Raw genomic sequence first — 25,231 nt, 5'->3', positions numbered from 1 at the left:
CAAAGCCTTTTTGAGGCCTTATTGGACAAGCTTCATTGGATATTCATATGTTGGGGCCAAATTTTCAAGACAAATACAACAAACAAAAAAAACTCCATCACAACCGAATGAATGAATATCTATGCACCTTGCAGTGTAGGCTTGGTCTAACGGAGCATATACAACACATAAAAAAAACTATCTTGATCGGCGCTAAAAGAATCTGGAGTGGCCAATAAAAGTAAATCATTAAATGAAAGACCCCATTGGTGTTATTGATCCCTGTATTCATTAACCATTAATTAAGGCCTCCTGTATTATCATGCTAATCTAACGTTATCAACCTGTTGTTTTTTTTATTTTATTGAAATTTCGAGTGAACGAACTTGTGTGTTTTATTTTTTTTTTCTCCTTCCAAATGGCGTTGTTCAAACGTTTGTGTACTGTAGGTGCTGGCACAGAAACAAAGACGCAGCCATTAGTAGCCATTGTCCTCAATGATTATTAAAGTAAACAGAGAGTATAGAGGGGAGCGCTCGCCTTACGGAGGCAGCTGCAGGCACTTGAGGGGAGCGTCCGTGAAGAGGAGAGGAAGAGAGGGGAGGAAGGGCCCGGGCCAAGCAACCCACAAGACTCTCTGTTAGAGAGGTGAGCCCATTATTCTGAGGCTTCTAGAGAACAGCAGAGCGCTAAGATAATTAGCTTAGAAGATCATGGTGGTTTTCATTACACACCAAACTGAAGAAAACGGATTAAAACGGAGAGACTATCAGGACTCAATAAAACTGCTTGTTATCCCTTTCTGTTGAAAAAGGTTTTGCTACAGTGTGCCTTAATGAATAGGGCCCCAGATCTATCTCTGGGTTAGGATTCATCTGGGTATAGTTCAGCAGTGTGATGACAGACACGGCAAGGAACAAAACGTTCTGTTCCCACTTCCTATTAAGGGCCAATCTGTCATTGCTACAATCATTTCTGGACTTTTAAATTAATTATATACACTGAGTATTCAAAACAATAAGAACACCTGCTCTTTCCATGACATACAGTGACCAGGTGAATCCAGGTGAAAATGTTGATCCCTTATTGATGTCACTTCAATGTCTCCTCCCCCGAATGGGAGAAGACAGGTTAAAGAAGGATTTTTAAGCCTTGAGACATGGATTCTGTATGTGTGCCATTCAGAGGGTGAATGGGCAAGACAATAGATTTAAGGGCCTTTTTAAATGGGGTATGGTAGTAGGTGCCAGGCGTACCGGTTTGTGTCAAGAACTGCAATGCTGCTGGGTTTTTCACGCTCAACAGTTTCCCGAGTGTATCAAGAATGGTCCACCACCCAAAGGACATCCAGCAAACTTGACACAACTGTGGGAAGCATTGGAGTCAACAAGCATTGGAGCCAGCATCCCTGTGGAAGGCTTTCGACACCTTGTAGAGTCCATGACCCGACGAATTGAGGCTGTTCTGAGGACAAAAGGTGTTCTTAATGTTTGGTATACTCTGTGTGTACCAATTGATTCTTCAAGAATACAACGTATAAATGCCTTGTGAGCATAGTTCAACTGTCATACCCCAACAGAAACCAAACTACACTCTTGTTTGTAAAAATAAAATGGCAGAAAACAACAATTATAGCCTACAAAATATTGTTAAAGACCCCATGCAGTCTTTGTAATTGTATTATTTATTCATCACTGTATGTCTAATAAATCATAAATTTCAGGAACAATAAATGTTAATTTCAGGAACATTTCCCTGAGCCTCCTTTGACCCATGAAATGCTCAGTCTGATTGTGTGTGCGTTAGGAAACAAATTGGAAGATATTTCCATACACAGCCCTAGTTGGCTGATAGGACGGTTTAGAGCCCACCCCCTTTACCCAGATGAACAGTCATTGGTCTATTATAATCAGATCACATTGTGAAGTCATGATGTGGGCCAAAAGTTCCATCCCACCTGAACAGGCTGAAATTCCAGGAACTTTTTTTCCTAACCAGTTCTTAGACAAAAAGGGCATGACCATCATTTTCACAATTTGAGAGTGTAATTTCAACGTCATAGTGAGGAAATATATATATTTTTAAAACAGGTAAATATATATTTTTCACTGCTCTTCCCCTTTAAAAACAATTTGAATATCATCAATGGTGAGTCCTTGCATCCATAGCTCTGTCTATGTATTTGAGTGGGGTTACATTTACACTCTCCTTCCAGACTCACATCAAACATCTCCAATCCAAAATTAAATCTAGAATTGGCTTCCTATTTCGCAACAAAGCATCCTTCACTCATGCTGCCAAACATACCCTCGTAAAACTGACTATCCTACCGATCCTTGACTTCGGCGATGTCATTTACAAAATAGCCTCCAACACTCTACTCAACAAACTGGATGCAGTCCATCACAGTGCCATCCGTTTTGTCACCAAAGCCCCATACACTACCCACCACTGCGACCTGTACGCTCTCGTTGGCTGGCCTTTGCTTCATAATCGTCGCCATACCTACTGGCTCCAGGTCATCTACAAGACCCTGCTAGGTAAATTCCCCCCTTATCTCAGCTCACTGGTCACCATAGCAGCACCCACCTGTAGCACACGCTCCAGCAGGTATATCTCTTTGGTCACACAGAAAGCCAATTCCTACTTTGGCCGCCTTTACTTCCAGTTCTCTGCTGCCAATGACTGGAACGAACTACAAAAATCTCTGAAAGTGGAAACACTTATCTCCCTCACTAGCTTTAAGCACCAGCTGTCAGAGCAGCTCACAGATCACTGCACCTGTACATAGCCCATCTATAATTTAGCCCAAACAAATACCTCTTCCCCTACTGTATTTATTTATTTTGCTCCTTTGCACCCCATTATTTATTTCTACTTTGCACTTTCTTCCACTACAAATCTACCATTCCAGTGTTTTACTTGCTATATTGTATTTACTTTGCCACCATGGCCTTTTTTGCCTTTACCTCCCTTATCTCACCTCATTTGCTCACATCATATATAGACTTATTTTCTACTGTATTATTGACAATATGTTTGTTTTACTCCATGTGTAACGCTGTGTTGTTGTATGTTGTCAAACTGCTTTGCTTTATCTTGGCCAGGTCGCAATTGTAAATGAGAACTTGTTCTCAACTAGCCTACCTGGTTAAATAAAGGTGGAATTTCTCCAGCCTTCTCTGTTGTTTACCGAAATAGTGTTTTTTTTGGGGGGGGGGGGGGGGGTTCTGTTCTGTTATTATTTGAACTGCAGATGCCCCTTTAATTACACCCCGTTACCAGTCCACTAAGAGGGTAGTCACGCGGTCTGGTTGACTGGTTCCTCATAAGGTTTCTTCCTTTTCCTTATGAAATAAAGAGTCGACACCAGAACACTGATAAAAGCTCCCACAGTTTAATTGCGCAACGTTTCGACCCATGATGCATCTGTCCTTTATTTCATGGTTATTTTAATGTTTTTTTTTTGTTGTACCCAGCACCTGCATGTTATTGGATGTTTGAAACCAATCTGCCTTTTCCTTGCCACTGTACTTCTGCTTTCTCTACAGGGGGGGGGGGGTCTGTGATCCAGGTAGGGAAAACTATAAATACATCAGATAAAATCAGAGAGGAGAAGAAAAACCCAAGACGAGAATCTGTACATAAAACTCTGGGATGTTTTAAATGGGTTTCCTTTCAAATTAGTTACAAGTATTGTATACAGCACATTGAGAATCTGCTTCCTGGGTTCAACGAAGAAGAGCATATCATGAAATACAATTGTGCATGCTGCTAAATTGTGCGACTTGAAGACTGAACCAAAACACTGGCCTGGGTGTTACACTGCATGTTGCCTTGTCATGGACTGACAGAACTATCTCTAGAGGGGGAAGGAAGGGAAGTGGTTTCTCTTCTCTACCAAAAAAAGCTTCAATACAATGTGGATATGTCTGTTTATGAAATGGCACCCTACTCCCTGTATAGGGGCCCTAACCTTGTAGTGTCCTAATATAGTGAATCGGATTCTATGTAGTATGCAAACAATGTTTGCGGTGGTTTGGATGAGAGGAGCAATGACACTCAGTGGACAATCATCCCAAAGAGGCAGGAGAAGTTCCTGCAACGGGGGAAGCCAAGAGACTAGACATGAAGAGGTGACCCTTTAACCCCCAGGAATAGAACTGTCAAAACACAGAGCCATGACATGGGACAGCCATACAGTACAGAGCCATGACATGGGACAGCCATACAGTACAGAGCCATGACATGGGACAGCCATACAGAACAGAGGCATGACATGGGACAGCCATACAGAACAGAGCCATGACATGGGACAGCCATACAGAACAGAGCCATGACATGGGACAGCCATACAGAACAGAGCCATGACATGGGACAGCCATACAGAACAGAGCCATGACATGGGACAGCCATACAGAACAGAGCCATGACATGGGACAGCCATACAGAACAGAGCCATGACATGGGACAGCCATACAGAACAGAGCCATGACATGGGACAGCCATACAGAACAGAGCCATGACATGGGACAGCCATACAGAACAGAGCCATGACATGGGACAGCCATACAGTACAGAGTCATGACATGGGACAGCCATACAGTACAGAGTCATGACATGGGACAGCCATGCAGAACCATGAAATGGGACAGCCATACAGTACAGTCATGACATGGGACAGCCATACAGAACAAAGCCATGACATGGGACAGCCATACAGTACAGAGTCATGACATGGGACAGCCATGCAGAACCATGAAATGGGACAGCCATACAGTACAGTCATGACATGGGACAGCCATACAGTACAGTCATGACATGGGACAGCCATACAGTACAGAGCCATGACATGGGACAGCCATGCAGAACAGAGCCATGACATGGGACAGCCATGCAGAACAGAGCCATGACATGGGACAGCCATACAGTACAGAGCCATGACATGGGACAGCCATACAGAACAGAGCCATGACATGGGACAGCCATACAGTACAGAACCATGACATGGGACAGCCATGCAGAACAGGCGATTTAGAATGGACTTCATCTTGTCCGACTGAGCAATTCTTTAGGCTAGAATGATAAAAACACGTATTTGGCGTTAATAATCGGTAGCATGGATAGACTACATTTACAGCTGATTGACAAGCCCTCTGGGTGCTAAGAGGAACACCGTAAAATCATTACGCTTTTTTGGCATGTGACCATTTCTTGATGTAAGTGCTTTGAATGGAAAAGTCTAATATTGAGACAGATCACACCTGGTCGGTTCATCAGAGAATCAGTCTAATATTGAGACAGATCAAACCTGGTCGGTTCATCAGAGAGTCAGTCTAATATTGAGACAGATCAAACCTGGTCGGTTCATCAGAGAATCAGTCTAATATTGAGACAGATCAAACCTGGTCGGTTCATCAGAGAATCAGTCTAATATTGAGACAGATCAAACCTGGTCGGTTCATCAGAGAGTCAGTCTAATATTGAGACAGATCAAACCTGGTCGGTTCATCAGAGAATCAGTCTAATATTGAGACAGATCAAACCTGGTCGGTTCATCAGAGAGTCAGTCTAATATTGAGACAGATCACACCTGGTCGGTTCATCAGAGAATCAGTCTAATATTGAGACAGATCAAACCTGGTCGGTTCATCAGAGAGTCAGTCTAATATTGAGACAGATCAAACCTGGTCGGTTCATCAGAGAATCAGTCTAATATTGAGACAGATCAAACCTGGTCGGTTCATCAGAGAGTCAGTCTAATATTGAGACAGATCAAACCTGGTCGGTTCATCAGAGAATCAGTGATACATTGTATGATGTTGAATCAATCTGACATTTCAATCTGAGCAAAAACTGCTGAATGAAACCAACTAATAATAAGTGAATAATCTTAACATTAATTTCTCTCTTAGCCTCAGTTCCATATCTGTTTGTGCCTTTCAGCCAACTATAATGTCTTTGTCACAGAAACAGATCGAGGACTCTCTCTTCAATCTAAAGTAAATAACAATGGATTTGGCTGTTGCTTGTTTTTTGGGATGGGTTGGTTTTATACAGATGCTGAGCGATGTTTTAAAATCGCTGGGGGTGAGTTCAGCAGGCCACAACGTTGTGGAGCATGATGTACAACGAGGGAGTCATGACAGTTCTATTCACAACACTGCTATTTGTAATGCTCAACAACGTTAGTGCCTACTGAACGTGGCCCTGCTGCAGTGATGGAAGGTTGGAATCACATGTCGAGCAGAAGAAAGCGGGGATCCTCCACCACAGACTTGATTTTACGTAGGAAGGTGACGGCCTCTCTGCCGTCGACCAGCCGATGGTCGTAGGTCAGAGCCACATACATCATGGGCCGGATCTCCACCTGATGGAGAGAGAGAGAGAGAAATAACTATACAGCAGACATTAGAAACAAACTGTTGATTAAAATGTATAAAATTTGCCTTCGGGTTCAAAATAAAATGTCCAATTCAACTTCTGGATGAAGATGAATTTAACTTGTTGACATACAGATGGGAAATGCACTGCGGGTGAGACCCACCTTGCCGCCGATGGCCACAGGCCTGTCGAAGATACCGTGCATGCCCAGGATGGCAGACTGGGGTGGGTTGATGATGGGCGTGCCGAACATGGAACCGAACACTCCCCCGTTACTGATGGTGAAGGTCCCTCCGTCCATGTCCTCCACAGCCAGCAAATTATTACGAGCCTGGTGGACAAAAACACAGCAGTCAAGCTTGGTCATTATTCAATGCCATTCGTTTCATTGATTTTCTTGAAGAACTTCTTGGCAGCTTTGATCTCAAGGTGATGTCATCATATTGACGTTGTGACAAAACGAATCAAAATCAAACTTTATTAGTTACCTGCGCCGAATACAACAAGTGTAGACCTTACAGTGAAATGTTACTTACAAGCCCCTAACCAACAGTGCAGTTTCAAAAATTACAGATAAGAATAAGAGATCAAAGTAACAAGTCATTAAAGAGTAGCAGCAAACAAATAACAATATATACGGGGGGCGGGGGTGCCGGTAGAGAGTCAATGTGCGGGGGCTCACTGTTACGAGCATGGAGAAAACACAAGGGGGTCAATGGCCATGTCTCAATACTTTAAAATGGCTTTCCATAAATTGGATTGAGTAAATGGCCATGTCTCAATACTTTAAAATGGCTTTCCATAAATTGGATTGAGTAAATGGCCATGTCTCAATACTTTAAAATGGCTTTCCATAAATTGGATTGAGTAAATTGCCATGTCTCTACAGTCTAAAACGGTTCCCTAAATTGGATCACGTTGGCACTTTGGGTTGAATCTTTTTTGTTTTCACGGATCTCCGTTAAACTTCTTGGTGCCGTTTATCACAAGGTCACGCACTCATCCTCTGTGCCAAAGTTGGTATAGCATGGTGCTTGTAAACATCAGGGTTGTGGGTTCGATTCCCGGGACCACCAATCCGTAAAATGTATGTACGCATGACTAAGTTGCTTTGGATAAAAGCGTCTGCTAAATGGCGTATGTTATTATTTTATATAATTATCATTGATGTGACCAAAAGTAAAGCACAACCTCATGAACTGATGTATCATCAGTGGATTATAGTGAGACTCATTCATCCCATTCAGACAAAGCTTTGTTACCTTCTCTCCCAGACCGTTGATGGTTTTCTCAATGTCAGCAAAGTTCATGGTCTCTACGTTGCGAATAACTGGTACAACCAGTCCCTGGTGAAGAGGAGCACATATACAAGTAAAAGACGCAGACCTGTGTGGTCAAAACACCAACAGAACCAACCAGACACAACCAACCAACCAGGCACAACCAACCAACCAATCAAGTCAACACCGGATTTCTGAAGGAGCTCCAGCCCTTCAGAAATACATATATTTTTTTAAACTATTGAATGTATAGATTAGGTCACACCTCCTACCAACAGCCCTAGACCCAGACATGACAAATAGGGGCAATTGCAAAAAAATATATATACCGTAATTTTCAGACTATTAAGCGCACCTGAATATAAGCCGCACCCACTGAATTTTTAAAAATATATTATTTTGAACATAAATAAGCCGCACATGTCTATAAGCCGCAGGTACCTACCGGTACATTGAAACAAATGAACTTTACACAGGCTTTAACGAAACACGGCTTGTAACAAAAATAAATAGGCTTTAACGAAACACGGCTTGTAACAAAAATAAATAGGCTTTAACGAAACACGGCTTGTAACAAAAATAAATAGGCTTTAACGAAACACGGCTTGTAACAAAAATATATAGGCTTTAACGAAACACGGCTTGTAACAAAAATAAATAGGCTTTAACGAAACACGGCTTGTAACAAAAATAAATAGGCTTTAACGAAACACGGCTTGTAACAAAACAAAAAAATAATTTGCAGTAAGCTTTAGTTGTCTTTTTGCACTGAGTCAATTCCTCACGCTGCTGTTTCCAACGTCTTATCATCGACTCATTAAGACCAAGCTCCCGTGCAGCAGCTCTATTTCCTTTTCCAACAGCCAGATCAATCACCTTCAACTTGAAAGCTGCATCATATGCATTTCTCCGTGTCTTTGCCATGATGAGGGTGACAAAATGACTGCCGTAATCAGAATGATGGGAAGTTTGAGAGCGCTCGATTTAATCTAAACAGTAAACAAAAAAGTTGTTTGACCTTAACCCGTTCAGCATTTTCATTGGTCTAATGAAAGCTTCATGCCGCCAAAAAACTGAGCACGTCACAGAATGTGTTTTATTTTTTTGAAAAAAAAATTGAAAGCGGGAAAAATCCATATATCAGCCGCGTCATTGGTTAAGCCGCGAGGTTCAAAGCCTGGGAAAAAAGTTGCGGCTTATAGTCCGGAATTTACGGTAGGTTCATAATTAAGTTAAGAGAAGACAGAATGCATAGGTCACATGTCCTTTGAGCCTTACCTTGGGAGTGGCCACAGCCACACTGATGTCGACATAATCCCTGTAAACAATCTCTTTGGTTGTATCATCGATCACTGGGAAGAGCAAAATAACAAATATCAATCATTCTCACTTTTTACTTCAATAGCATTACCGTTTCAATCCAATCCAATGCATTCTGGGCTCTCTGGCAGACATTTGAGTTAGAAGTCTCAAAGCTATTATGACTTGATGTGTATAAGCTTCCTCCTATAAACAGAAGACCCTAACTTCATCAAAGCCAGTTTACTTTAACATGTAACCATTGAAATAAGTGTCTGTGGTGTTGGAAACAGAGTTAACAATTGGTGAAATTTTCTGTTGTTGTTGTAAATGACATAGTTTCGAGGATTCCAGATTTCCTGCTTATTCCTGGAATTTTCCAACTAGGATTTCTGGAAAACCTTAGTAGGGAGAAAGACAGAGAGAGAGTCTTAACCTCCGTTGACAGAAGGCTGGTCCATGAGAGCGTGGGCTGAAGCCTTAACGAAGGCCGACATGAAGCCAAGCTTGATGTTATGTCTCTTCAAGAAAGCATCTTTATGGAGCTTCCTCATCTCCTGGATGTTGCTACAGGGGGAGGGGAAAGAAGAAGCGTTAAAGCAGGCTGTGTCTGTAGGAAGCATCTTTATGGGGTTTTCCCATCTCCTGGATGTTACTGCGGGAGAAATGACTGTAAGAGGACTGGGTCGGTCTTTGGAAAACATGCCATTTTGAAGTGTCTATGTCTTACGCATCTGTATGGTGGCACGTGCATCCGTGAAACCACTGGGCCTTCTGGGATGAATAAAGTGATATTGTATTGGACATCAACAGCAGCATTGTGTTGCATCGTCTCACCTCATGTCTATCTCGTTGAAGGTGGTGAGCATGGCACAGGTCTGCTGAGCCTCCTTCAGTCGCTGGGCGATCCTCAGCCTCATACGATTCATCTTTACCTGGACGAATAACGAGACAAAATCGGTTGGTTGGTGATTGGACGCATCTGTACATTTCTTTTCAATAAACAAGAGAGACACTTCTCTTGGTTTGAAACCAGCCTAAGGCTTTACCCCTGCTATTTCATCTCGTTCTGTGAGTATGGGAGTGTTGGCCTGAAGCTGGCCTGGTGTAGAGAGGTCGTACCCTGCTCTCTGTCCTGGCCCCGTGGGCTGCTGCTGGTGGTGCTGCTGGTGGTACTGCAGCAGTGGGCTTGACCGCAGAAACTAGAGAGAAAAAAAAAAGAAGACTTTATTAAGCAAAAAAATAAGTTTAAGTGAGACCCCAACCCACTTAAATGTTTTAATCATTCTACTAAAGTTAACATGAATGAAATGTTTGTTTATAACAGCAGCTGACGACGTACCAGGTTTGGCTTGTGCTGCCAAGGAGGGTACGGCGACAGGGACGGCGGCCAGCGTTTGGGGAGGGGCAGCGGCGGATGCTGCAGGGACCTCTGCTACTGGGGCGGCAGTGGCTTTGGCTGCTGCTGCAGCTGACCAGAGAAGAAGAGACATTCAGATCTAGCTACAGATTGCTACACCAGACAATGTGGCAGAACCAGAGATTGTTGATATCCATTATACTGGCCGTTCCAGGTTTGCCTATCTTTGTTCTCCATTCTGGCCAAATATGCATCTACTAAAATCTCTGTGTCCATTTGCAGGCGGTGCGTTTGAATTAATTAAAATAAATACATGTTTTTCCATCTTGTCTAGTTCAAATCTTCCCCCATTGATCGAGAGAGGGGAGTGGGGTGTGGATTCACTTGTCTCAATGACTCAACACGACACACATCAGCTACCGCAGCGACTGAAATGACTGCAACACTTAAAGAGCTGCAGTTAGTTTCAGAGTGGATGACAAAGAATAAGTTAGTCCTAAATATTTCAAAAACTAAAAGCATTGTGTTTGGGACAAATCCTTCACTAAACCTCAACTAAATCTTGTAATAAATAATGTGGAAATTGAGCAAGTTGACGTGACTAAACTGCTTGGAGTAACCCTGGATTGTAAACTGTCATGGTCAAAACATATTGATGCAGTAGTTGGGGAGAAGTCTCTATAATAAAGCGCTTCTCTGCCTTGTTAACAACACTATCAACAAGGCAGGTCCTACAGGCCCTAGTTTCTACCTTCTTAACAACACTATCAACAAGGCAGGTCCTACAGGCCCTAGTTTCTACCTTCTTAACAACACTATCAACAAGGCAGGTCCTACAGGCCCTAGTTTCTACCTTCTTAACAACACTGTCAACAAGGCAGGTGCTACAGGCCCTAGTTTCTACCTTCTTAACAACACTGTCACCAAGGCAGGTCCTACAGGCCCTAGTTTCTACCTTCTTAACAACTGTCACCAAGGCAGGTCCTACAGGCCCTAGTTTCTACCTTCTTAACAACACTGTCAACAAGGCAGGTCCTACAGGCCCTAGTTTTGTCGCACCTGGACTACTGTTCAGCCACAAAGAGGAACTTAGGAAAATTGCAATTGTCTCAGAACAGGGCAGCACGGCTGGCCCTTAAAAGTACACGGAGAACTAACATTAATGATATGAATGTAAATCTCTCCTGGCTCAAAGTGGAGGAGAGATTGACTTCATCACTACTTGTTTTTGTAAGAAGTGTTGACAAGCTGAATGCACCGAGGTGTCTGTTTGAACTACTGGCACACAGCTCGAACACACATGTATACCCCACAAGACATGCCACCAGAGGTCTGGTCACAGTCCCCAAGTCCAGAACAGACTATGGGAGGTGCACTGTACTACATAGAGCCATGACTACATGGAACTCTATTCCACATCAGTTAACTGATGCAAGCAGTAAAATCAGTCTACCTCCTTTTATTGATTCTACAAGGCCATCAGACTGTTAAACAGCCATCACTAGCACAGAGCGGCTGCTGCCAACATACAGACTTGAAATCATTGACCACTTGATGAGAGAGAAAGATGGAGAGGGGGGAGAGAGTGTACCTCCTTTTTTGAGTTTGAAGAGGGGATTCCCGGCCTCTACCCTCCCTCCATCTGGCACCAGGAGCTCCGTGATCACACCGGCCGCCGGAGATGGCACCTGCAACGAGGTCTGAGACAAAACGCATTCTTGTTATCAAGCCGTACACACAGTTAGTCAAATTACAAACAAACTACGGTCCAGTATTTGATAGCTTGACTTTTCTAAATATCTGATCATCATAAGGCTAGGCCCCTTTTTTCTCCACTTCCTGTCTGAATGACGTGCCAAAAAGTAAACTGCCTGTTACTCAGGCCCTGATGTCAGGATATGCATGTAATTGGTACCATTGGAAAGAAAACACTTTGAAGTTTGTAGAAATGTTAAATTAATGTAGGATAATATAACACAATAGATATGGTAGGAGAAAATCCAAAAGAAAAACCAACCCGGGAAATGTTTTAAACAGTTAAAGGCTATATTGTGTATTCCTATATAATGTGACTTCTTAGTGTTTACAGGACCTTGTCAGTCTCGATCTCACACACCACCTCATCCTCTTTCACTGAATCTCCAACAGCTGGAAAAGACCAAAGGAAGGTATTACTGTCCTGCACAAAACCTAGATGGCAACAAGATAGTAAACATGAGCCGAGTGGATTTTCCTGAGACCCCCTCCCCCCTCCAACAAAAAACTACCTTTCTCCCACCTGACATCCCCTTCTGTGATCGACTCAGAGAACGGAGGTGTGTTGACGGTGACAACTTTCTCCCCTGATCAAAAAAAAGAAAAAAAGATGTGAGGCAGATTTGATTTAAAACAGTAACTTGTTTAATACACAGAGAAAGACTAGAGAGATGTTTGAATACATACTACGTGCTGCAGATGTCTTGAAGTATCTGATGTGGAAGACAACAATTGATGACGGAGACTCACGTCTAAAACACAGAGGAAGAAAACATGTTTATTATGTAGCAGCCTATAAACTAGCCTATGAAGTAGCCTCTTGTAAAACAAAGGGGTTTAAAACCAGTGCATCACCCATTAAAAGACTCTCAAACATAATTATTGAAACAAACATTTCCTGTATCAAACAAAAATGCATGTGAAACCTTTGTTCATCAGCCTAAGGCCAAACATACTGAGATAAACTCAGGACCAAGAGAAGACACTTACAACTTAATGTTCCTGTAGACGGCCCTGTTGCCAGTGGAGAGGCCTTCAACGACATAACAGGAGAGAGAGAAAGAGAGGAAAAAATTGAGTGGGAGAGAGAGCAGAAGAGAAAAGAGTGAGAAAGAGAGGAAGAGCGAGGAAAGAGAGTGAAAGAAGGAGAGCGGGGAATTGAGGATATTATTATTAGTATCATCAACAAAGTGATAAACACAGTTGAGTCAGTCTATTCTTGAGAACACTGGCTGTATTGCTACATTAACAGCTGCTTGATGATGGGGATATTTATCTACTTACAGGCCTTACAGTGCTCTTTGATACTTTAATGGACATCACAGTCATCATCCATACAGAGTGTTACGGATACAAGTGTGTATCCTGTGTGTTTTCTTTTCTCTCCTTCTCCCCATCACAGGTGACAATCATCAGTCCCCAATCAGAAGACACCTGTTCCTTCTCCCTCAACCAATCACAGTCCCTTTCCCTTGGTTTAAAAACCCAGTCAGTTGTTTTCTCCCGGAGCTCATTTTTATCTCGCGAGCTCATTCTCACTCTGTGATCAATCTTTGTGCTCATTCGCTCTTGTGTCCACTCTCTATCTCCCCGTGTCTCTCTCTCTCTGTATTGATCTCTTTTGTTTTTGCAAACTACATGTCACATTTGTCCGGTAATCCTGTGAGTATTGTTTTGTTATTTGACTGTTTGTTTGTTTGGTGGGAAAAGGGGGTACCAAGACAAGTCGCCCATGGGCATACATTACCCGTAGGAATACTGTGTCTAAGTACCATAGTTAGAACTGGGCGGACCACCCACTGTATTTTTGGTTAGTTAGCTAGCTGTTGTTGAAATAGGCTAGTCTAGCTTAGGGGTGGTTTTGGATTATTGTTTCGTTGCTTGGGTCCAGCTCAGCCCCTTTTCCCACACCCCTTTACCGTGTGTTTAAAATAAACCTTTTGAGTTTGACGGTAGATTTCAGTTGTCTGTGGTTTTTGGTTCTCACTGTTACATGTCACGATTATAATTTGCATGATTTATGTTACGGGTCTCGTATCCATCCCCCCTAGACCGCTGGGCCAAAGAGGTTCGTAACATAAGTGGGAACTCATCCGGGATCTGTCATTACTGACGCCCATACCGCTCATGCAGATTGTTATTGTGTGGTTAGTCAGTGTTGAGCGTCATAAGCATTAGTGTTTGCTATTTGTTGGCTTTTGTGTTTGGTAGTAGTTCAAGATGGCTACTTTTGAGTTGAAATCCTTTTTGGATAACCCTTTGTGGGAGGTGTTTAATAAATGTCGTAAAATTGATTTAATGACCTTGGCAGAACATTATTCATTGTCTATTTCTCACAATTTAGTTAAGGCGGAGGTTAAGAAACTAGTGTTAAATGTATTGTTGAAAGAGCAGGTGCTTGTGTTACCGCTGCCTGAGCCTACTACCCCTGTAGGGGATGTTGCTGCTCCTGTAAGCCCGTCGGTGTCTGAGACCGAAGGCGAGGCTAAAGCTCCAGCTACATTGCCCCGTTTTGATCCACTCTCCCCACTGTCAACTGGTGATGCCAGAAGGGATGTCCGTTCTATACAGTTTCAACTGGAGGCAGAAGAGAGAGCCCAAATTAGGCGAGAAAATCTCCAGTTAGAAATGTGTAAACTTGAGGCAGAAAAAGAAAGAGAACAGCGGCAGTTGGAAATCTGTAAAATAGAGGCTGAAAAAGAAAGAGAACAGCGGCAGATGGATTTCAAAATGCGCCAAATGGAACTGGAAGCAGAGACAGCGAGGCTAGCCTTCGTTCCTACTGTGCCTGTTAGTGAGTCGTCCTCACCAGCTGTAGCTTCCAACACGTTTGACATTAGTAGGCAGATTGCCTTAGTACCTTTGTTTAGAGAGTCAGAGGTTGACTCCTATTTTTGTGTGTTTGAACGTATAGCTGTAGCCTTGAAATGGCCTGAAGAAGTATGGTGTTTATTGCTACAATGTAAATTAACTGGTAAAGCCCAAGAGGTTTTATCAGCGCTACCTCTGGAAGATAGTTTGAACTATGAAGTGGTCAAAGCTACCGTTCTTCGCGCTTATGAGCTTGTGCCTGAGGCATACCGACAGAGATTTAGGTCTCATAGAAAGTCTTCTAATAAGACTTATGTGGAGTTTGCTAGAGACAAGGGAAATCTGTTTGATAAATGGCATGCTGCTAGTAAGGTAACTGATTTCAACTCTCTCCGGGAGTTAATTTTGTTGGAAGAGTTTAAAAATTGTTTACCCGAACGCATTGTAGTATACCTAAATGAACAGAAAGTATCCTCCCTGTCAGAAGCGTCTGTGTTGGCAGACGAGTTTGTGTTGACGCACAAGAGTGTGTTTTCGGCTCATACTGAGAGTAGAGCTACTGAGTTGCCTACTTTTAGTCCTGGTCGGCCCGCAGTATATCAAGCACGCCAGAAAAATGAGCGTCCCTGTTTCTATTGTCATAAAGTGGGACATATGATTAATGATTGCTTCCTACTAAAACGCAAACAAGGGATGCCTATTCGTGCAAAGCCGCCGACAGGTGTTGGGCTAATTCGTACTGTTGTGAGGTCTGAAACGAAACCAGTGCCTCAGGGTAAATGTAGTTTGAAAGTCTCAGTACCCGACCGCAGTTACGAACCGTTCATTTTCGAGGGGTTTGTGTCCATAGCGAATGACGAAGCATCTCAGCGTCCTGTTAAAATCCTTAGAGATACTGGTGCGGCACAGTCATTTATATTGTCTGATGTGTTGCCCTTATCCGACAATACATACTGTGGTTCCAGTGTGTTAGTTCAGGGTATTGAAATGGGTTTTGTCCCAGTGCCATTGCACTTTGTGAATGTACACTCTGAGTTGATCAGTGGAATATTCAGAGTGGGGGTACGTCCTATGTTGCCAGTAAAAGGTGTGACCTTTATAATGGGTAACGATATTGCTGGAGGAAAGGTAGTACCCGTATTGGAAGTGTTGGATAAAAGTGACCACTCTCTCTCCAATGAGTTGGCACAGAGTTATCCCCATGTGTTCCCCGCTTGTGCTGTCACTCGTGCTCAGGCAAGACAAGTGGGTGACGTGATAGATTTGTCGAACACTGTTCTGTTCAAAGAAGATGATCAAGAGGATGGGTTGTGTACTACCTCTGCGAAGCTGATCACCTCTGACAAACAGACAAGGGAAGAATCGAAGTATGTTGAACTTATTGCTGAGGCAATACAGTTACCAGTCACTCGTGAGCAGCTGATTGCTAACCAGAAGGTTGACAACAAGCTTGCTAAATGTTTTTCTAGTGTTGTCTCATTGGAAGAGGTAAAGAAGAAGAATGTGGCTTACTTTCTTGATGGTAATCTCCTCATGCGTAAATGGACATCCCATGGTGGCGCGGAGGGAGATTGGAATGCTGTTTACCAAATAGTGATTCCTACAGCCTTTCGACACAATGTGTTATCCCTTGCTCATGATCACCAGTGGTCTGGACACTTAGGGATCACGAAGACTTATGATCGGATCCTTCGACATTTCTTTTGGCCAGGTTTAAAACAAGATGTGGCTCAGTTCTGTCGGACATGTCACACATGTCAGGTTACAGGAAAACCAAATCAGGTTATTCCTCCTGCTCCTCTTTGTCCTATACCTGTCATAGGTGAACCATTTGAACATGTGGTGGTTGATTGTGTTGGACCGTTACCGAAGACAAAATCGGGTAACCAGTTTCTGTTAACGATAATGTGTATGGCAACAAGATACCCCGAAGCCATTCCTCTGAGAAGGATTACAGCTCCAGTGGTGAGTAAAGCCTTAATTAAGTTCTTCACGACATTCGGGTTACCTAAGGTGGTACAAACTGATCAAGGTACAAATTTCCTGTCAAAGCTCTTCAAGCAGGTGTTAAAATCCTTGTCAGTTGCGCACCGTGTATCAAGCGCATATCACCCAGAGTCTCAGGGTGCGCTTGAACGATGGCATCAGACACTGAAGTCTATGCTACGTAAATATTGTTTGGAATCTGAGAAAGATTGGGATGAGGGAGTTCCTCTAGTTTTGTTTGCTGCTCGTGAAACTGTACAGGAGTCCCTAGGGTTCAGCCCAGCTGAACTAGTGTTTGGTCACACAGTGAGAGGACCAATGAAAGTCCTTAAAGAACAGTTTTTGTCCCAAGAGTTGTGTACGGAAGAAGAGAATGTGTTGGACTACGTTAGTCGCTTTCGTGAGCGCCTACACCAAGCCTGTGCTCTCGCTAAGGAAGCTCTGTCTTCCTCACAAACAAGTATGAAAAGACACTATGATAAACAGGCTGTTTCTCGTCCACTACAGCCAGGTGACCAAGTGCTGGTGTTATTGCCTGTTCCAGGATCTTCACTGTCAGCTCGTTTCTCTGGTCCTTATTTGATTGAAAAGAAGTTAAGTGAAACTGATTATGTGCTTCAAACTCCTGATAGAAAACGGCAATCTCGTGTGTGCCACATTAACATGTTGAAAGCATACCAAACCCGACCCATCACCCAGGTAGATGGTTCAACCACAGCGGAAGTTACTGCTATTTCTGCTGCTTCTACGGCTATGATAGTGGACTGTCATATTGATGATGTTGATGGAGATGGATTGGAGTTGCGCAATACTCAGCAGCAGTGTGTTAGATTGCCCAACTCAGAAATGCTGATGTCTCTCCAGTCAGGTCTGGTTCACTTAACGGAAGGACAGGCCGACGATATTGTGAGGCTACTCCACAGTTTTCCATGTCTCTTTAATGACGTTCCTACTCGCACAAATGTGTTGGAACATGACATTAATGTTGGAAATGCTGCCCCTATCAAGCAACACCCATATCGTGTCAATGCTTCTAAGAGGAAGATAATGAGGGATGAAGTGAAATATTTGTTGGAAAATGACCTGGCCACGCCAAGTTCAAGCCCTTGGAGTTCTCCTTGCATTCTGGTTCCTAAACCTGATGGTACGTCCAGGTTATGTACGGATTATCGAAAGGTAAATTCTGTCACATTGCCAGATTCTTTCCCGTTACCCAGACTGGACGACTGTATTGACACTGTTGGTGCTGCTACTTATGTAACTAAGTTGGACCTCTTAAAAGGTTACTGGCAGGTTCCGTTAACCTCACGTGCTTCTGAGATTTCTGCCTTTGTTACCCCAGACAACTTCCTACAATACTCTGTCATGGCTTTTGGGATGCGAAATGCACCAGCCACTTTTCAACGACTGGTTAACACCGTATTAGCTGGCGTTCCTAATTGTAGTGCATATCTAGATGATCTAGTGATTTATTCATCTGAGTGGACAGATCATGTTAACTCTCTAAGGGTAGTATGTGAACGTTTGGCCGCTGCTTCTTTAACCCTGAACTTGGCAAAGTGCGAGTTTGGGAAGGCCACTGTTACCTATCTCGGCAAAGAGGTAGGCCATGGACAGGTGCGCCCTGTTGATGCTAAGGTCTTGGCTATCACTGCATTCCCTGCGCCTACCACCAGACGAGAGCTACGCCGCTTTTTGGGGATGGTTGGCTACTACCGTAGCTTCTGTAAAAACTTCTCTGCGGTAGTTGCTCCATTGACCGATTTGCTCAGTCCGGCAAGATCGTTTGTGTGGTCCCCGGACTGTAAGGTAGCTTTTGAAACTGCTAAAGCACTATTATGTAATACCCCTGTACTTGCAGCTCCGTATTTTGAAAAACCATTTAAACTTGAGGTAGATGCTAGTGCCAGAGGTGCTGGTGCTGTTCTACTTCAGCAGGACAAGAGTGGACTGGATCATCCGGTGTGTTATTTCTCCAGAAAATTTAACAAATGTCAGACAAACTATGCCACCATCGAGCAAGAAGCTCTAGCGTTGTTGTTAGCTCTGCAATATTTTGAGGTGTACATAGGGTCTAGTGCCCTACCTGTGACTGTATATACGGACCATAACCCCTTAGTGTTTCTCCACCGTATGTACAACCAGAACCAGCGCCTTATGCGTTGGGCTCTTATTGTACAAAATTATAATTTGGAGATTTGCCACAAAAAGGGTTCTGAAAATATGTTAGCAGATGCTTTGTCTCGTGTGTAATAATTTTTGTATGTTTCGGAAGATTGACTTTGATTTTGTGAGTATTCATTGTAGATACTTTTGTATAAACTGTGTACATACTTTTAGTCGCAATCCCCCCTGGGGGTTGCTCTTTTAAGGGTGGGAGTGTTACGGATACAAGTGTGTATCCTGTGTGTTTTCTTTTCTCTCCTTCTCCCCATCACAGGTGACAATCATCAGTCCCCAATCAGAAGACACCTGTTCCTTCTCCCTCAACCAATCACAGTCCCTTTCCCTTGGTTTAAAAACCCAGTCAGTTGTTTTCTCCCGGAGCTCATTTTTATCTCGCGAGCTCATTCTCACTCTGTGATCAATCTTTGTGCTCATTCGCTCTTGTGTCCACTCTCTATCTCCCCGTGTCTCTCTCTCTCTGTATTGATCTCTTTTGTTTTTGCAAACTACATGTCACATTTGTCCGGTAATCCTGTGAGTATTGTTTTGTTATTTGACTGTTTGTTTGTTTGGTGGGAAAAGGGGGTACCAAGACAAGTCGCCCATGGGCATACATTACCCGTAGGAATACTGTGTCTAAGTACCATAGTTAGAACTGGGCGGACCACCCACTGTATTTTTGGTTAGTTAGCTAGCTGTTGTTGAAATAGGCTAGTCTAGCTTAGGGGTGGTTTTGGATTATTGTTTCGTTGCTTGGGTCCAGCTCAGCCCCTTTTCCCACACCCCTTTACCGTGTGTTTAAAATAAACCTTTTGAGTTTGACGGTAGATTTCAGTTGTCTGTGGTTTTTGGTTCTCACTGTTACATGTCACGATTATAATTTGCATGATTTATGTTACGGGTCTCGTATCCATCCCCCCTAGACCGCTGGGCCAAAGAGGTTCGTAACACAGAGCATGTTTTATCAGATTTATAAACCATAATAAAGGCCCATCATCTTACATTAGTCCTGGGTGGGCCGTGTTGATCAGGCACAAAACAAAACAAAAAAAGGACTGAAAACAGTTAATGGCTTACCTGGACGGGATTACCTGGACTTGTCTAAAGAGGGAAGCTTGTTTTCGTTACGGTGTGCGCTAACAAAGAGGTCCTTGTAACGCTAAACCCTAACGACCTGAACAGAGAAGGAGAGAGAGAGAAAGGCCTACTCACCTGAAGCAGTCCTTCCAGCCAGCACATTATTACCCTGAAAATAAATGTTGAAGGGAGAAAGATAAATATCCTGTTTAATTCTCCACTGGGCTGCTTCAGAATCAATAGTCCTACATATTAATTCTATATGTGTGCTTCCATGAAGTTTCCTTTGAATCTGTAGCAGTTGAGGCAAATAGCATACAGCGCCGTTGTGTTTATATCCTATAACGCCCTCCCACAGGACTATAACTGTCTCCCCACACCACCTCCTACAGGCCCCAACACCACCTCCTAACACCACCTCCTACAGGCCCCAACACCACCTCCTAACACCACCTCCTACAGGCCCCGCACCACCTCCTACAGGCCCCAACACCACCTCCTAACACCACCTCCTACAGGCCCCAACACCACCTCCTAACACCACCTCCTACAGGCCCCAACACCGTCTCCCCACACCACCTCCTACAGGCCCCAACACCACCTCCTAACACCACCTCCTACAGGCCCCAACACCGTCTCCCCACACCACCTCCTACAGGCCCCAACACCACCTCCTAACACCACCTCCTACAGGCCCCAACACCACCTCCTAACACCACCTCCTACAGGCGCCGCACCACCTCCTATAGACCCAACACCACCTCCTACAGGACTATAACTGTCTCCCCACACCTCCTACAGGCCGCACCACCTCCTACAGGCCCCGCACCACCTCCTACAGGCCCCGCACCACCTCCTACAGGCCCCGCACCACCTCCTATAGACCCAACACCACCTCCCACAGGACTATAACTGTCTCCCCACACCACCTCCTACAGGCCCCAACACCACCTCCTAACACCACCTCCTACAGGCCCCGCACCACCTCCTATAGACCCAACACCACCTCCTACAGGACTATAACTGTCTCCCCACACCTCCTACAGGCCCCGCACCACCTCCTACAGGCCCCGCACCACCTCCTACAGGCCCCGCACCACCTCCTACAGGCCCCGCACCACCTCCTACAGGCCCCGCACCACCTCCTACAGGCCCCGCACCACCTCCTACAGGCCCCGCACCACCCCCTACAGACCCAACACCACCCCCTATAGACCCCACACCACCTCCTATAGACCCCACACCACCTCCTATAGACCCCACACTACCTCCTATAGTTATAGGTGGCAGGTAGACTACCGGTTAGAGTGTTGGGCCGATAACCGAAAGGTTGCTGGCTCACTACCTGAGCCGGCAAGGTGAAATGTCTGTATTGTGTCCTTGAGCAAGGCACTTAACCCTACTTTGCTCCAGGGGCGCCGTACTACTATGGCTGACATATCCGGTGTATGTGACAACAAAAACATATTTCTTTAATAGGACTATAAATATCTCCTATAGGCCACAAACAGCTTTGACGTCAAAGGGTAAAGTTCAAAACCACAAAAGAACTGGGGTGCGTTCAGTTCAACGGTTCACTTTTCCACAAAACGGTGCAAATTGCACATCATGTAGCGAGGCTACATACAGTAGAGAGGCTACATACAGTAGAGAGGCTACATACAGTAGAGAGGCTATATACAGTAGAGAGGCTACATACAGACACTGGTTAGTCAGGCTGATTGAGGTAGTATGTACATGTAGATATGGTTAAAGTGACTATGCATATATGATGAACAGAGAGTAGCAGTAGCGTTAAAGTGGGTTTGGCGGGTGGTGGGTGGCGGGACACAATGCAGATAGCCCGGTTAGCCAATGTGCGGGAGCACTGGTTGGTCGGGCCAATTGAGGTAGTATGTACATGAATGTATAGTTAAAGTGACTATGCATATATGATAAACAGAGAGTAGCAACAGCATAAAAAGAGGGGTTGGGTGGCACACATTGCAAATAGTTAATGGTCACTCTGCATCTCAGTAATGAGTCCCTACATGTTCCAATAACATTTACACGTTAGTCACTTAGCAGACGCTCTTATCCAGAGAGACTTACGTTAGTCACTTAGCAGACGCTCTTATCCAGAGAGACTTACGTTAGTCACTTAGCTGACGCTCTTATCCAGAGAGACTTACGTTAGTCACTTAGCAGACGCTCTTATACAGAGAGACTTACACGTTAGTCACTTAGCAGACGCTCTTATCCAGAGAGACTTACGTTAGTCACTTAGCAGACGCTCTTATACAGAGAGACTTACGTTAGTCACTTAGCGGACGCTCTTATCCAGAGAGACTTACGTTAGTCACTTAGCGGACGCTCTTATACAGAGAGACTTACACGTTAGTCACTTAGCAGACGCTCTTATCCAGAGAGACTTACGTTAGTCACTTAGCAGACGCTCTTATCCAGAGAGACTTACGTTAGTCACTTAGCAGACGCTCTTATACAGAGAGACTTACGTTAGTCACTTAGCAGACGCTCTTATACAGAGAGACTTACGTTAGTCACTTAGCAGACGCTCTTATCCAGAGAGACTTACGTTAGTCACTTAGCAGACGCTCTTATACAGAGAGACTTACGTTAGTCACTTAGCAGACGCTCTTATACAGAGAGACTTACACGTTAGTCACTTAGCAGACGCTCTTATCCAGAGAGACTTACGTTAGTCACTTAGCAGACGCTCTTATCCAGAGAGACTTACACGTTAGTCACTTAGCAGACGCTCTTATCCAGAGAGACTTACCGGAGCAATTAGGGTTAAGTGCCTTGCTCATGGACACAGATTTGTCACCTAGTTGGCTTAGGGATTCGAACCAGCAACCTTTTGGTTACGGGCCCAATGCTCTTAACCGTTAGGCTACCCGTAATAACATGCAGGAGTTCAATGCCACAGAACTGACAGATAATCAGTGAGTCACCTCCGATACGCTCTCCCCCTCTTTCCTCCCCCTCCGATACACGCTCTCCCCCTCTTTCCTCCCCCTCCGATACACGCTCTCCCCCTCTTTCCTCCCCCCCGATACACGCTCTCCCCCTCTTTCCTTCCCCGCCGATACACGTTCTCCCCCTCTTTCCTTCCCCGCCGATACACGTTCTCCCCCTCTTTCCTTCCCCGCCGATACACGTTCTCCCCCTCTTTCCTTCCCCGCCGATACACGTTCTCCCCCTCTTTCCTTCCCCTCCGATACACGTTCTCCCCCTCTTTCCTTCCCCTCCGATACACGTTCTGCCCCTCTTTCCTTCCCCATTGATACACGTTAACCCCCTCTTTCTTGTTATGTATTGGCCTTAGGCTTAGCTCTGATCAGGCCATTGACAACAAACTAGTTTGGCAATGTGTGTTTACTCAAACGGGGAGCTAGAATAAACCCTCTTCGGGAAAGTAATGTGTGTGTCATAGTGTTTAACACAAACACCTCAATCAAGTAGCTAATGATTTGTCATAGGCATAGAAATCTGACTCTTCTCTTAGCTATCTGGTAGTGGGTCAGTGTGAAATATTCAAAGAATAGCTAGCTATAGTTATGCTTACACTGGCCAAGGCATAGGTTAGGTTGTGTAAGTTGGTGTAGGTGAAAATAGGGGTTGCAGAGACACCTGAAGACTCGCTAAACTACACACAAGGCTAGTTCATGCATGGCATGACAAGGGCTATTTCTAGCATAGGTTTCAAACAGAGGTCAAGCTGTAAAAATGGACGAGAAAGTAAAATACTGCTAGCTGGGTAATAACTCGCTTCAATCTGTGCATGAGCGTTGTGGCTCGACAATGATGTGAATGTGTATAGCTAGCTAGCTAACGTTGCTACCTAAGGCAGTGGTTCCCAACCAGGGGTACTTGAGAAAACTCATGAGACCATAGGCTTACTACAGTAAAATGCATATGAGGGGGTAGGCTACCTCAGGGGTACCACCCGGGCAGAGCACAATTCAGTTGGTGGTACAACAACCGAAAAGGCTTGGGAACCACTGACCTAAGGCATTAGATCCGTGTTACATGCCTGACAAGTCACACTCACATCCGTAACGTTAGTTAGCTAATAACATAGTTAATTTGGCTAGTTTGTTAGCTAGCAATCTCATGGTAGCTAGGCTAGCTAACTAACTAGTTAACCGGCAAAGCCATGCTAACGAACAAACTTGACCCCAGAGTTAGAAAACCAATAATGTTAGCAATACTAGCTAATTAGTTAGCAAATACGCTCAGAATCGCTAGCTAGCAAGCTAACGTTAGCGTCACCGATTGAGCTAACATTAGTTCTCTGTTCGATCTTCAAATAATTCACTTAGCTAGCTAAGTGAATTGTACTAGTGATATTCCTACCAACTATGCACAGCTAGCTATGCAAATATGTATATTTCATAAATATAGTTTATTAAGAGGGAAACGCAAGCCATTTCCTTAGCAGTTTAGCTAGATACGGGACAAGTGGTAATCTGTCCTTGGGTTGGGCTAAGGCCTATTCCCTGGTAGCTAACGTTACGGCCTTGGGAAAAAACCTTTCCCGAACCCAACTATTCGGTACACGTGGAAATTGAATTGGTATTTCTCTCCTACCTGACTTAGAGCAGACAGAGAGCGCCCAAGTATCCTGCAAAGACATCTGGAATGCGATAACATAGCGTCAACAGCGGTGGCTAAACCGACCAAGGAAGTAGTACGGAAGTTCAGAAAACCTGGACCTTGGGTCATGGCTAGAAAGGATACATCTTTTGTCAAATGAACGTCAGATTTTACTTTTCGTAGCAGCAGATTAGGAGCATTTACGCAGTGTGTTAATAAGATAATTAACGTGGCAAGTTTAGGATCATTAGGTTAGGGTTAGATAAAACGGTCTATTTTTGACGTTCATTTGACAAAAGATGGATCTCATCTAGCTATGACTGCTGCCGACTGCCCCGACAGGAAAGAACGAGGGACAAACCAATGTCGTTTTTATGATAGGGGAGATAGCTCATCCCAAATAAATGATGTACAACTAGACAGTCCACAAGTCCAGAAGGCCAGTCCAGTCCAGAAAGCTGCCTTTTGTTGTCTAAAATATTTAACAAACCTTTAAATAAGGGTTTAATTTACTGTATTATTGACTGTATATTTG

At 44.1% G+C, this 25,231-nt stretch overlaps 1 protein-coding gene across 2 annotated transcripts; it reads right to left on the bottom strand.

Annotated features, from left to right (window-relative positions):
* Nucleotides 1-3,354: 3,354 nt before the first annotated feature.
* LOC106571041 (dihydrolipoyllysine-residue succinyltransferase component of 2-oxoglutarate dehydrogenase complex, mitochondrial) lies at nucleotides 3,355-25,033 on the bottom strand. 2 transcript variants are annotated; one of them, XM_014143684.3, is made up of 15 exons: nucleotides 24,691-25,033; nucleotides 20,233-20,266; nucleotides 13,048-13,090; nucleotides 12,745-12,809; nucleotides 12,570-12,644; nucleotides 12,395-12,450; nucleotides 11,894-12,002; nucleotides 10,285-10,413; nucleotides 10,065-10,144; nucleotides 9,780-9,877; nucleotides 9,379-9,509; nucleotides 8,922-8,995; nucleotides 7,626-7,709; nucleotides 6,527-6,694; nucleotides 3,355-6,349 (listed from the first exon to the last, which is right to left on the bottom strand). In XM_014143684.3, exons 1-15 carry the CDS (start codon nucleotides 24,823-24,825, stop codon nucleotides 6,215-6,217), a joined length of 1,416 nt encoding a protein of 471 aa, XP_013999159.3. In that variant the 5' UTR covers nucleotides 24,826-25,033; the 3' UTR covers nucleotides 3,355-6,214. The 2 variants fall into 2 exon arrangements, with proteins under 2 accessions (XP_013999159.3, XP_013999160.2); XM_014143685.3 differs by having other exon boundaries at nucleotides 12,581-12,644.
* Nucleotides 25,034-25,231: the final 198 nt, after the last annotated feature.

The sequence above is a fragment of the Salmo salar genome, chromosome 15, assembly GCF_965601325.2.
Source record: "Salmo salar chromosome 15, fSalSal1, whole genome shotgun sequence".
Taxonomy (NCBI): domain Eukaryota; kingdom Metazoa; phylum Chordata; class Actinopteri; order Salmoniformes; family Salmonidae; genus Salmo; species Salmo salar.
Note: the sequence above shows the minus strand (reverse complement) of the source record. Positions and strands in the feature narration are given on the sequence as shown.

Bases quoted from the DNA above. Each gene is read 5' to 3' on its own strand.
- LOC106571041 (XM_014143684.3), bottom strand. From the start codon at position 24,825: ATGACCCAAGGTCCAGGTTTTCTGAACTTCCGTACTACTTCCTTGGTC. The intron at 13,091-20,232 runs GTGAGTAGGCCT...ATGTCGTTGAAG, and splicing joins GGCTGGAAGGACTGCTTCAG to GCCTCTCCACTGGCAACAGG. The intron at 6,695-7,625 runs GTAACAAAGCTT...TTTGTCCACCAG, and splicing joins TCAACGGTCTGGGAGAGAAG to GCTCGTAATAATTTGCTGGC.